The following is an 11884-nucleotide window of genomic DNA, read 5'->3' on the forward strand; positions in this document are numbered from 1 at the left end:
CGATTGTCAGCTTTGCAAGTAAATTCCTTGAGGACAAGGAATGGTTTAAGTTTGGGGTTGTGATGACATCTTGTCATTACGTAATTTTCTATGTGTTTTCATCACAAAAAGGAGTTCACAAGAAGACCTAAGCAGCAAAAAGAGCAGAAAAACTGAAGAAAACGCAAAGAAAGAAAACGTGTCACGATTTGTCTAAAAACGTGCCACGATTTGAGGAAGCTTCAGAAGGTTGGTTCGACATTTGGAAACGTGACACGATTGGTAAAACGTGCCACGATTTGGAGAAACCCTAATCTTGTTTCTTGCTCTACAAGGTGAAAACGTGTCACGATTTACTTAAAATGTGACACGATTTAGGTGATATTCTGTGCCTACTTAAGCTGAAGTCTATTCCAAAAACAAGGGTTATGAATTCTAGAGAGCAAAGTGCGATTTTGCAACTGCAAGGAAGACCCGGAAGACGATTTCTTCATCCTTCAACCACTTTGTGTATGTTTTATTACCTCTAATGATTATGTTATTTGTAAACACTATTATGAGTAGCTAAATCCATTAGAGGTTAGGTCTGAGATGATTCGTTGTAACCCTAATTGAGATATTATGTTGTGAAACTCTATTTATTGTGAATGATATTCTAGTCTTTATTCAATTCAATTGTTCTTAATGCTTTTTATATCTTGATCAAATATAAATATGATTTTGTGAGAACGAATGACTACTGACCATAGCTTTCGACTTAGACCTATTGAATTGTTCTAATAAACATGGTTAGTCTAGGAATGGATAATCGTTTATTAGTGATATTAGGTTAATGTGCTTTAAACCTTCAAAGATTATTAGACCACCTAAGGAATTAGGGGCTGTAGTTTGAGAAGAGGGTTCTAACTCAAGGGATTGATTAGGACTATTTTGTTGACTATCGTGGGATTAGAAGATCATTCATACGAATAGGTGCAACATATCAATTAGGGGAACATCGATGATTCGAAAGACCTAAACTCATCTCTCTCTTATTCTTAAAAACCAATTTTATTTTCATCAATTACTTTTATGCAATCAAACCAATCTACTGCCTAGTGGCAAATTAAAACAACTTTTACACATCCTAAAATACAACGTAGTTGAATTATTGAGATTAAAAACAGTCCTCGTGGAATCGATATTTTACTACTTCGATAGTATTTGGTGCACTTGCCAAACGCCTATCAGTGGAGGTTGGATAAAAAGTTGCATGAAAGTGAGCATCTAAAAACTTATATTTAATATAATAAAATCAAGCAAATGACATCCAAAAACTAAAAAAATAGTTCATCATAAAGTTTGAAGTTATGAGTGAACATATAATGGATTGATCATCACATTAGACCAAGAGAAACCCACAAGTGAGATTGCCACCACATCTTCACCCAAGACCTTTAGACATTAAATATATTGGTCATCTCACATTCATGTTTCTCAATATATACTCTTGCATTCAATGTAGAAATTTAACTAACACATGACGTGTTAACATCTCTTTGTAAGTGTGAGACAGTCTTTGTTTCTGATCTGGTGAGATTGTCAAATAAGGCAAGAGACACAACTTGTTAAAAAATATGGGTTGATAGCAGTTTCATAGAGGAGTGTTTCTGTTCCTTTCTTTTATGAGAAAGAATAAAGTAAATTAGAAAAAGAAAGAAGACGATAAAGGAATTTGAACATGAGAAAAGTGATAATGGAAACAAGTAAGGAGTGGTTGTATTTATCTGTGAGAGTATAAAGTATAGAATGAATTACTAGTAATTATATACATTTATTGAATGAGTTAAAAATTACTAGGTAAATATATTACCAAAATATTAGACTTAATAAAAAAATGCCACGAAAATTTAAAATGTCGAATAAACATGTATGTATTTTTTATCTCAGAAGAACACATATACTTTTTTTTCTATTGTCGGATCCCACCAAAGATTAAAAATGGATGAATCTGATATAATAGAGGTTGAATAATTTTTCGACTTTATGATAGATATCTGGCAAGTGTACCAAAATCTATCGAAGTAGTAATAAATATCAATCCATAAGGACTGTGTTAATTTCAATTCTAGCAAGCGCGTTATACGTTAGGATGTGTAAAGTTTGTATTTGGTTGCCCTAGGCAGAAAAGTTTGGTTTTATCATACTTAATTAAAGTAGAAAAAGTGTGAGAGAAAATTATATTGAGATGAATGGTTAAGCCTGTGAATCTGCTATTGCTTTATATGAAAAGTCTACCTCTCTCTACTCTCAATTACTACTCAGTTTTTACGATAAATTAAGTAAGTGGTTTTGATCAATCTCTTGACTCAAAACCCTTTCCTAAGTTATAACCCTATTAATCTCTTAACTTGATTGAATAACCATGGAAGCGATGTTGGAACGTTAATTCATGTATCATAACTCTCAATTTCCTATCTCTAGGTTCCTAGTGTTGAGTTAAACAAAATTACAATTTCAGGATTAAATGCTAGGGCTAGTAGTCATTCAATTCCTAAGATCAATTTATGTGATTGCAAGAAGCTAGGGCTAGTAGTCATACAAAACAATAACATGAAAAGCAATAAACACAAGTAATTCTGAATAAAAACTGAATAGCATTGATTATAGAGAGAGTTCAACTACAAAATCATATATTACAATAGTTTCATTATGGCTTAACCAAACTAGAGGTTTAGCTACTCTTAAATAAACAATTATAAGCATAAACAAGAGAAAACATACATAAATCTAACCAACGGAGAGTTGGTATGAGATTCAGGGCTTGTTCCTTGGTCTCCTGCCGTCCTCAGTGCTCAAAATCGCAATAATAATCGGTCCCCTAACCTTTGCTAGCAGCTGGATATTTATAGAAAGAATTTAGGGTTTCAGAAAAAGCCCATCATCGTGCCACGTTTCGGGACCATCGTGGCACGATGCCTTCATTAATCTGACGTGGCAGCAAGTTCATCAACCAATCGTGGCAAGTTTTGTTTCCCATCGTGCCACGAAAATTCCAGAATGTCACCATGAACTCCACATCGTTGCAACGTGCCACGACCAGTGATCAACGTGGCACGATTGCTTAAACTTAGGCAATATTTTCTTGTTTTCTCAAAGTTTCTTCTCTTGAGCTCTTGTTCCTGTTTTGGTTTGATTTCACCATGAATTCATTGCAGTTGACTCTCTAAATGCTATAATAAAGGTATAAATACGACTAAAAAACTAATGTTGATGCACCGTCATCACTTTAGAAAGCTGATATTTAAAATAAAAAAATTAAACAAACTACTTTCAAAAATTAATAAATCAAATTATCATAATGTTGAGACTTCTGTGAAAGTCTAAATTGAGTAGTATAATCATATTAGGCTAATATCAATCACACGAGTGAGATTAACATCATATATCCAAAGTCTTAAGACGTTACGTACATGGATCATCTCATTTGTATGTTGCTCACATCTACTCTTGCATACAATGTAAAATTGTAATTTACACTTACACATTAACATATCTCCAGTAAGTGTCAGACTCTTCGTATTCGTGATCCACCACCTAGAACACTTCTGCTCCCCCACAACGTTGAACCAGGATATCATACCACCATTGGGCTTTCATGAGGAGCCAACACTAATGTGGATCTACAAATTGGAGAAAGGGTAAGAACAAAAGTGAGAATGATACTACATTTACATCCAAAATTTTAAGGATTAAGCATGAGTTTCTCACTCTTTTGATGTTCAACCTACACTTTTTCATCCAACGTTGAACTTTAACTGACATTTGCTACATCACAATATTATCTCTCTCAAGTTTGACGGAATTCTATCAAGTGCTTGGCACGGGTGTCCATGCTAGTTATAAAACAATTTTGAAAACTTTTTTTTATTGATATTTTCGATTATATTCATCTGTTTTAAAATACATGCCATATTATTTTATTTTTTTTTGAAGGAAAATGCATGTCATATTTTTGTAATGTGCATTATTTTTATCATTTAATTTGACCATAATTTTTAACTAATATGTAAATACATATCTTAATATGTAAGATTTTGTTCAATTTATCTCGATAATATTTTAAAAATATTAAATTTATGTAATTTTTTACTTTAGATAGTTAAATATATTTACGCTCAAAGTTGTATTTTGAAATGTCTGAAGCGGTTGACTACGATACATATTTTGAAACAGATGGAGTATTATTTCTTTGCCAATATATCCCTATTTATTTTACTTTTTTTCTTCCATAAACAATAAATACTATGTTGAAAACATAAACTAATTCTCTCTCCTAAATAGATCTATATTGAATTTAACAACATAAAACACGTAATAAAATAATACATAACAAATCACAGATCAAGTAAATTAATGTTTTCATCTGGTGCGTCCAGTAGTGCCCTGATCTCTTCGTACTTCCTAGATCGGATCAAACTTTTCTGAATTTGTTCAACAGATCTGACCAACGAACGTCCAACTTAATCGGTTCTTTAGTACTGTATTATAGGAAATTGGTGTTTAATTAGAGGAAATTGGTGTTTATATATTAGTACTATATTATAAAATTTTCAATAATATTTAATTGATATGTTTATGAGAGGTTTGTAATTTGTCTTGATGGTGGGTATCAGCGTCGGTTCAATATATTTATAGGCCTAAAGTGAAATTTAAATAGAGATATTTTATGTGTGTTGACGAAAAATATAAATATATATATATATATATATATATATATATATATATATATATATATATATTCCATAGGTTGAAAGTAATTTTATTTGTTGCGCGTCGGACACTAAATATGCATATCTGATCACTCGAAATTCAAATTTTGGTTCGTCACGTTGTGAGAGTCTAGCCCCTTTCAATAAAGTTGTTCTAGACCGGTCAAAAAACCAGTCACACATTAACATGTGTCATAATTACCCCGTCTTAAGGCTCTGCACCTGAGGGAGCACGTCAGCCTAAGTGCACCTTGCCACATTCAAAGGCTCCCCCACGCGAGGATCACCCTACATGTGTCCTCTATCGTCTCTAATCACACGCCGCATAACCCGGAGATGGTTATGCCCAACGTGTGCCTATATAAGGGTGAACTTGCTTCACCCCCAAGGTATGATTCACTTTTCACAGCACTTTCTACACAGTCTTTCTTAGTTCCATTATTGACTTGAGCGTCGGAGTGCTAATGTGCTTGCAGACACCTTTCGTTCCACCGCGAAAACTCAATGTTGCCGTACTGGAAGCCGTTACCGTCACATCAGAGCATTATCTGCCACTGTTGCCTCTCATTCGTTCTCACCGGATAGATCAAAAGTCAACCCTATTAGCATAAGAACTTTTAAAATAAGAATAATTTAATCACTAATATATGTTTTTTTTTTTAAGAATCACTGATATACGTTGAAAATAATATTTAGTATAGACATTATTTACTAATTATTAAATCTTAAAATATCAAAATAATATTGAATTCTCATACAAATATAAATTATTTTTTACAACTGCAATCTTTGATTACACACTACCTATCTTGATATATTTCCATCAACTAACATCAAATTAAAATGATAATAATATCAAGGAAAAAAAGAATTTAAGGTATGAATAACAATTAAAATATCTAGTCTAGTATTGGGATCAAACTTACAACATGACTTACAATTCTTTATTTAACTACCACCTAAGTTTGGTGTAAAGAAGTTTACAAAATTTAACTTGCTATAATATACAAAAAAAATTGCTCTTCTAACCTCAAAAATTGTTTTTTAACACTGTAACTTACTCATTTTTTAACGTCGTTGAAATTTTTTCTTTATTTGCATGCTTTCACTTGTCTGCCATATGGACATATGGACAACAATAAAGGAGATAAGTTCCATCTTGATCTTCTTTTTCTAAAAGGGAGGCAATATATAAAGAGCAAAGAGGAAAGGACTTTCTTAATAGTCTCACATGCAAATTAGCTTAGGTGTCAAAATTTATAGTGGTTGCTAATTCAAACTCAAACAATAATGAACCATGTGGGGAGAAAACTATACGCTATACTTGGCAAAACGTGTAAATGAATACAACTTTGTCAAAAAAACATTGGCAGGACAAGTTAAACATGCAAAGGATGGGCAATTCAAGCATCAACGCCAATTAAGTGCTGTTAGGAAATCAAAGAAAAATTATCGTTGAGGACGAACAATTTTTTTTGTGGTGGTCGAGATTTGAACTCCAGATCTTACATACATTATGCATTAATAGGCTTAAAATTTTGAGATTTACTTTCCCCACCCTACTGCCTTCTCGCGCGCCCTGTTTTTTTTATCAAAATACCCTTTATCCGGACTATGTAATCCGGACAATATTCAGATCATATAATCCGAAAGGATTTGGAAATCACACTACCCCATGGGACTTGCGAAACATGGCTTTGGTCAGGGTGAAATACAATCCGGAAAACATAATCCGGACACAATGGTTGTATTCCGGAGAAGAAAATCCGCACGCCCTGTATTTAAACCAGGCGGGAAAAGTAGTCATTTTTTTCCAGAAAACGTAATCCGGACAGCTAGGTTATATATAGTTCTCCAGAACCTAGCTGAAGCAGACCACCTTAATCAAAAACACTCCCTACACCTCTAAAAAACACTCCATTTGGGCGAAATCATGGTTTGGAGCAGCAATCTGGCCATCAAGGGGGGTTAACATCATCATTTTCATCTGAATGCAAAGGTAATGTGTATATAAACCTTTCCCTAGTCGATTTTTAGGCAATTAACATTTGATCACGTTGTATGATCTTCACTGTACTTTTCCAAAATTTGAAATCCGAATTGCATTCATGTGTTTCGGATTTCGTAATCCGGACTGTACCAATCAGAAACTGTGATCATTTTCTGACTCTGCTTCACACTGTTTTCAGTCATGGATGTTCCTGTTGATCCCCCAAATGATGATCTACCTCAAAATGAACCTCATGTTGTGTCGCCGCTTCTTTTAGTTGAAGATGCACATGATTCTGGAAATGCCAAATCCAAGAATCCCCCACCACCACCCCCGAAAGTAGAGGATGCTCCTCCTCCTATTCCTCCTGTTGTACCACCTCCAGTTGTTGCTGTTTGTATTGACCAGAGAGAACATTTTACCACCAAACACAGGTTTGCAACACGCAATGATTTGTTGGAGTGGGTTCAAGAGAAAGCTAGGAAGCTTGGATTTTCCACTGTTATTGGTAAATTCGATAACGGTGGCAACGGAAGAAACGCATTTGATACTTTGATATGTGAAAGAGGAGGTTCATACACCGAGTACAAGAGAAAGAGTCGGCGCGAGATAGCTGGTTCGGTTAAATGCGAGTGTCCGTTTAGGCTGAGAGGTTACTTGTTGACTGGTGGTGATTGGAGCCTCAAAGTTGGTGATGGTAAACACAACCATGGCATGACAGATGTGTTGAAAGGTCATAAAACCGTCGGTCGTCTAAACCCAAATGAACGTGTTAACCTTGAAGAGATGGTGGAATCAAACGTTCCTCCGAGGAAAATACTTACCAACTTAAAGAAGAGGAACCGTACCACTTCAACTACCATCAAACACGTGAATAATGCTACTTACAGGTATATGCGGTCCATTAAGGGTTCGAGGAATGACATGCAACATCTCTTGAAGTCTTTGGTTGATAATGGTTATGGTTATGTTTATCATTGTAGGAAGTATCATGATTCTGATGAAGTCAGTGATGTTTTTTGGGCACATCCAGATTCTATCAAGTTGTTTAACACGTTCTCCACGGTGCTTGTGTTGGATTCAACATACAAGACAAACAAGTATCGTCTTCCATTGCTTGAGTTTGTCGGTAATACCTCTACCATGAAAACATACTCTATTGCTTTTGCCTATATGTTGTCTGAGAGGCAAGACAATGTTTATTGGGCTGTTGAGAGGTGTCGTGAGATGTTGCACTCCAAAGATCTCTATCCCAAAGTAGTTGTCACTGATCGGGACAATGCTTTGATCAATGATGTGGAAAAGGTTTTCCCTAAAGCTACTACTTTGTTGTGCTCATATCACATTGGACAAAATGTGAGAGCAAAGTGTAAATTGGATTGCAAAGTGACGGATCTCAAAGGCAAGAGTGGGCAAGCGATTAAGCCTGCTTCGGTGGTGAAGACTGTGATGGCTGCATGGATGGATATTGTGGACTCCGACACGGAGGAAGCATATATTGATAATTGAACCCGGTTTAAAGTTGTATGCGCAAAATTTCCCAAGTTTTTGGATTATGTTGAAAAGACAAATTTGGATCCGGTTAAGGAGAAGTTTGTGAGGTTTTGGGTTGACAAAAACCTTCATATGGGGAAACAGAGCTGAATCTGCACACGCTCGGTTGAAAAGGTATATGAGTAGTAGTATGGGTGATTTGAGTACAAACTGGAAATCCGTTCATGCCATGCTATGCTAGAGTTGCAACATACCAATACATGCTTCATTTTAGACGAGCATTATCATGCTTGAACATCGGTTCAAAGACAAGGTTTTAGGTTGATCCAGAACATTTCAAGGGAAGCTTTGCATCATCTCGTAGTAGAGTACAATAAGGCACTTGAAATTGGTACGGATAAATCAAGATGTGGTTGTTTGAGTTTGATCACTTACGGATTACCGTGTGCGTGTATGATAGCTTTGAAGATCAAGAACGGCACAGCCATCCGTTTGGAAGAAATTCACACCCACTGGAAGTGGTTGGGGTTCGAGTACGAGGTTGACCTGAAGCTTCAAAAAAGAAGACATCTCTCTATTGTCAGAATGGGATATTCTCCAGGTATTTTTTTTTCAAAACTGTCAGTTTATGTTCTGCCCAGGATTTCTGTTTCTGTATTTTGTACTGGTGCAATCCGGAATATATAATCCGGACATAATTGATGGGTTTCAGATTATATAATCCGGAAAGGTAGCATTTACGCCCCATGCAAGTGCATTTAAGGCTCATGCATATGGTGTATCGGGATGTTCTGGATTATATAATCCGGATGTCTTTATGTATTTCGGAAAATAAAATCCGGACTGTATCAGTAGTGGTACCAGAGTGCATGTTTCTGGCTGTTTTCCATCAACAAAAATGACAGTTTTTTACACATTGTAGGCCCGATTCAAGGATGCCGATTACAACATGAAGGTACATTTGAAAAAACAATTCCAACAATTTGTTTTACCGGAAACCACCTCTATGCGACCACCGCCAAATAAGGTCACCACCAAAGGAGCTCCAAAGAAAGATAAGCAAAGCATTCGATCGACAAGGCAGTCCCCTTCCCTATGGGAGATTGTTGACTCCCAGGAGCAAGAAACACAGGGTTCACAGACACGGTCAACAGGGACAAGTAGAAAGAGAGCACGGAAAAGCAACATGTCTCCTACTCCTCCTAAGCCAAATCCAAAAAATCTGAAGAAGCCAATACCCGTTGAAGTCCACATACCAAACAAAAACCAAATCCCAATTTGGATGCATGGCTTTATTGAAAAGGTTACGGACGTGCCCGATGACGGCCATTGTGGGTTCCGAGAAGTTGCGGTCCTACGTAACTTGACTGTTGATGATCATGTATTAGTCCGGTACAACCTTTACAAAGAGCTTATCGGTGTAGAAAATGGCCGCTATCGGAGAATGATTAATGATGATAGGCGGTATAACGAGGTCTTGGACGCTCTATCCTACTCCGGTATTGGCAATGCACCACCGGATAAATGGACGACAATGTCGGATATGCGGTTCCTCATCGCACAGAAATTCAGCCAAACGGTTGTTGTGTTGTCCATTGGGAAATCAGAAACCTTTTTCCCTCTATGTGATCCACCCCCACTGCCAACTATCGATCCGTTGATGTGTCTAGCATATGTGAATGAAAACCATTTTATGGCATTGAAATTGAAGGATGGTTGTCCGATTCCTCCCACTTCCGCTCTATGGAGAAAATACCATCGAGAGGATGCCGACACTTGGCCTGATAGATATGTCAGCCGGATGGCAGATTATAATAAGCTAAGTCGGGCGGCGGGTGTAGCGGTCATAGAAGATGATGAGGAATTGTACATTGTTGAAAATCTTGATCCCGATGAGAGGGTTGGTGTTGGACCTGCTCCTGGTGTGAAGGTTGAAATGGATGATAGTCTCATTGATCTTTCGGCGCCATAGATTAGATATATATCATTAGTTTAGTTGAAATTTATATCATTAGGTGAAATGTGTAATGATATAAATTCAACTACTTTTTGGTATAATGATATATATATATATATATATATATATATATATATATATATATAATCATTTTTTGATATAATATTTAAGTTAATTGTCTTTTATACAAACATATGTAATAATTTATTGAAAAAAAATGATAAAAACTACAATGACATGCAAATCTGTTTCAGTTCTGTGCACTGGTGCATTCCGGAATATATAATCCGGAATGTCCCGAGAGTAAAATTGGAAAAAAAATAAGGCGCGCGAGGAAAGGCATAGGGTGGGAAAGGTAATACTCTAAAATTTTAGAAGGCCTATATAATCCTTACTATGACAGCCTTATCCGGTTCAACCCACTTAAACTTTTGAATCCTGCTCTTTACCCAAATGATTTCGCTCATTCCCAAAGTAAAAGACCAAATTACCCCTACGCAACTTAACATGCGCTACGTGACTTAACATGCGCAGCGTGACTTAAGTCACGTAGCGTGAGTTAAGTCACACAAAGTGCCGTTTTTAGTTCAAAACTCAGCATGCAAGCCCAAAACACCATTTTTCTTTCCCCCCACTTCCAAAAACCCTAAAAGTGCGAATTTTTGGGTCATAATCTCAACTCCAAATCATTGCAAATCGTCAGGAAACAAGTTTCTACGCTCATCAAGCATCAAAGAACAGGTAATGTATCCCCAAAACTCATCCTATTTTCCTGGTTTTTGTGCCTGTCACGTCATGTTTTTCGTAAGTGTTGCGCAAGTTAACTTGCGTAGGAAGATAACACTAGCGTGAGTTAACTCACGCTAGTTTGTTGGCCAGATTTTGAAATTTTTCACCTCTTAATTTTTCTTGCTTTGCTTGCCGCACAAGTCATTTATTTAATTTTTTTCTTTGTTTTTTTTTTATTGAGTAGACATTGAGTGGCATGGTTGAAAATGTGGTGGAGGATGGCGTTGAGCCAAAACCCGGGCAAAAACAAAGCTTCCGGTGAAGGTTCCGGCATAGGCAAACCAACCAATGAAGTGAAGTTTAAAGTGAAAATTCCTTTTCAAGTTGAAGCTCACATACTTCACAATCAAGCAACACCGGTACCTACCGGTAATTTTGAAGAGAAGCCTAAATCGGTACCTACCGGTATTCGTGTTATTCAAGTAAACACCGGTTCATTTTTTACAACAATCGAGAGATGGAAAGATAGAGAGGAATTGTTTGGTTGGGTTCGTCGACAAGCGGCTAGGGCGGGATTTACTATTTCTATAGATAAATCTAGTACAATAGCGCCATACATGCAATGTGAGAGGAGTGGTGAATACAAGCCACCTAAGACGAGGAAGAAACTGAAGCTTGAAGGCACGGGATCAAGGAAGTGCAATTGTCCGTTTAGGTTGAAATACTTGATTACAAAGTTGGAGAAGCATCGGTATGTCTATTTCACAAGAGCAAATAGCGAGAAAACCACTCTTGAAGATTTATTCTTTGCTCATCCGGATTCAATTGATATGCTCAACACTTTTCCCACCGTTTTGGTCATGGACTCCACCTACAAAACCAATACATACCGAATGCCATTATTTGAGATTGTTGGTGTCACCTCTACCAAAATGACCTATTTGGTTGCGTTTGCCTTTCTTTCCTTTGAAAGAGAGAATAACT

At 36.4% G+C, this 11884-nt stretch overlaps 3 protein-coding genes across 3 annotated transcripts; all 3 read left to right on the forward strand.

Annotated features, from left to right (window-relative positions):
* The first annotated feature begins 6921 nt into the window (after positions 1-6921).
* Positions 6922-8229, forward strand: LOC146937148 (protein FAR1-RELATED SEQUENCE 5-like). Its single transcript, XM_085749344.1, has one exon. The coding sequence runs from the start codon at positions 6922-6924 to the stop codon at positions 8227-8229; it is 1308 nt and encodes a 435-aa protein (XP_085605470.1).
* A 934-nt stretch (positions 8230-9163) lies between these two features.
* Positions 9164-10186, forward strand: LOC146937149 (uncharacterized). The gene has a single exon (XM_085749345.1). It carries the CDS (start codon positions 9164-9166, stop codon positions 10184-10186), a length of 1023 nt encoding a protein of 340 aa, XP_085605471.1.
* Positions 10187-11178: 992 nt separating this feature from the next.
* On the forward strand, positions 11179-11882 carry LOC146937150 (uncharacterized). Its single transcript, XM_085749346.1, has 2 exons — positions 11179-11811; positions 11874-11882. The coding sequence occupies exons 1-2, from the start codon at positions 11179-11181 to the stop codon at positions 11880-11882; spliced, it is 642 nt and encodes a 213-aa protein (XP_085605472.1).
* The last annotated feature ends 2 nt before the right edge of the window (positions 11883-11884 follow it).

This window comes from Medicago sativa, chromosome 3, assembly GCF_051527215.1.
Source record: "Medicago sativa cultivar Bolivia chromosome 3, Bolivia_mono, whole genome shotgun sequence".
Classification (NCBI taxonomy): Eukaryota; Viridiplantae; Streptophyta; class Magnoliopsida; order Fabales; family Fabaceae; genus Medicago; species Medicago sativa.

Bases quoted from the DNA above. Each gene is read 5' to 3' on its own strand.
- LOC146937148 (XM_085749344.1), top strand. From the start codon at position 6,922: ATGGATGTTCCTGTTGATCCCCCAAATGATGATCTACCTCAAAATGAA.
- LOC146937149 (XM_085749345.1), top strand. From the start codon at position 9,164: ATGAAGGTACATTTGAAAAAACAATTCCAACAATTTGTTTTACCGGAA.
- LOC146937150 (XM_085749346.1), top strand. From the start codon at position 11,179: ATGGCGTTGAGCCAAAACCCGGGCAAAAACAAAGCTTCCGGTGAAGGT.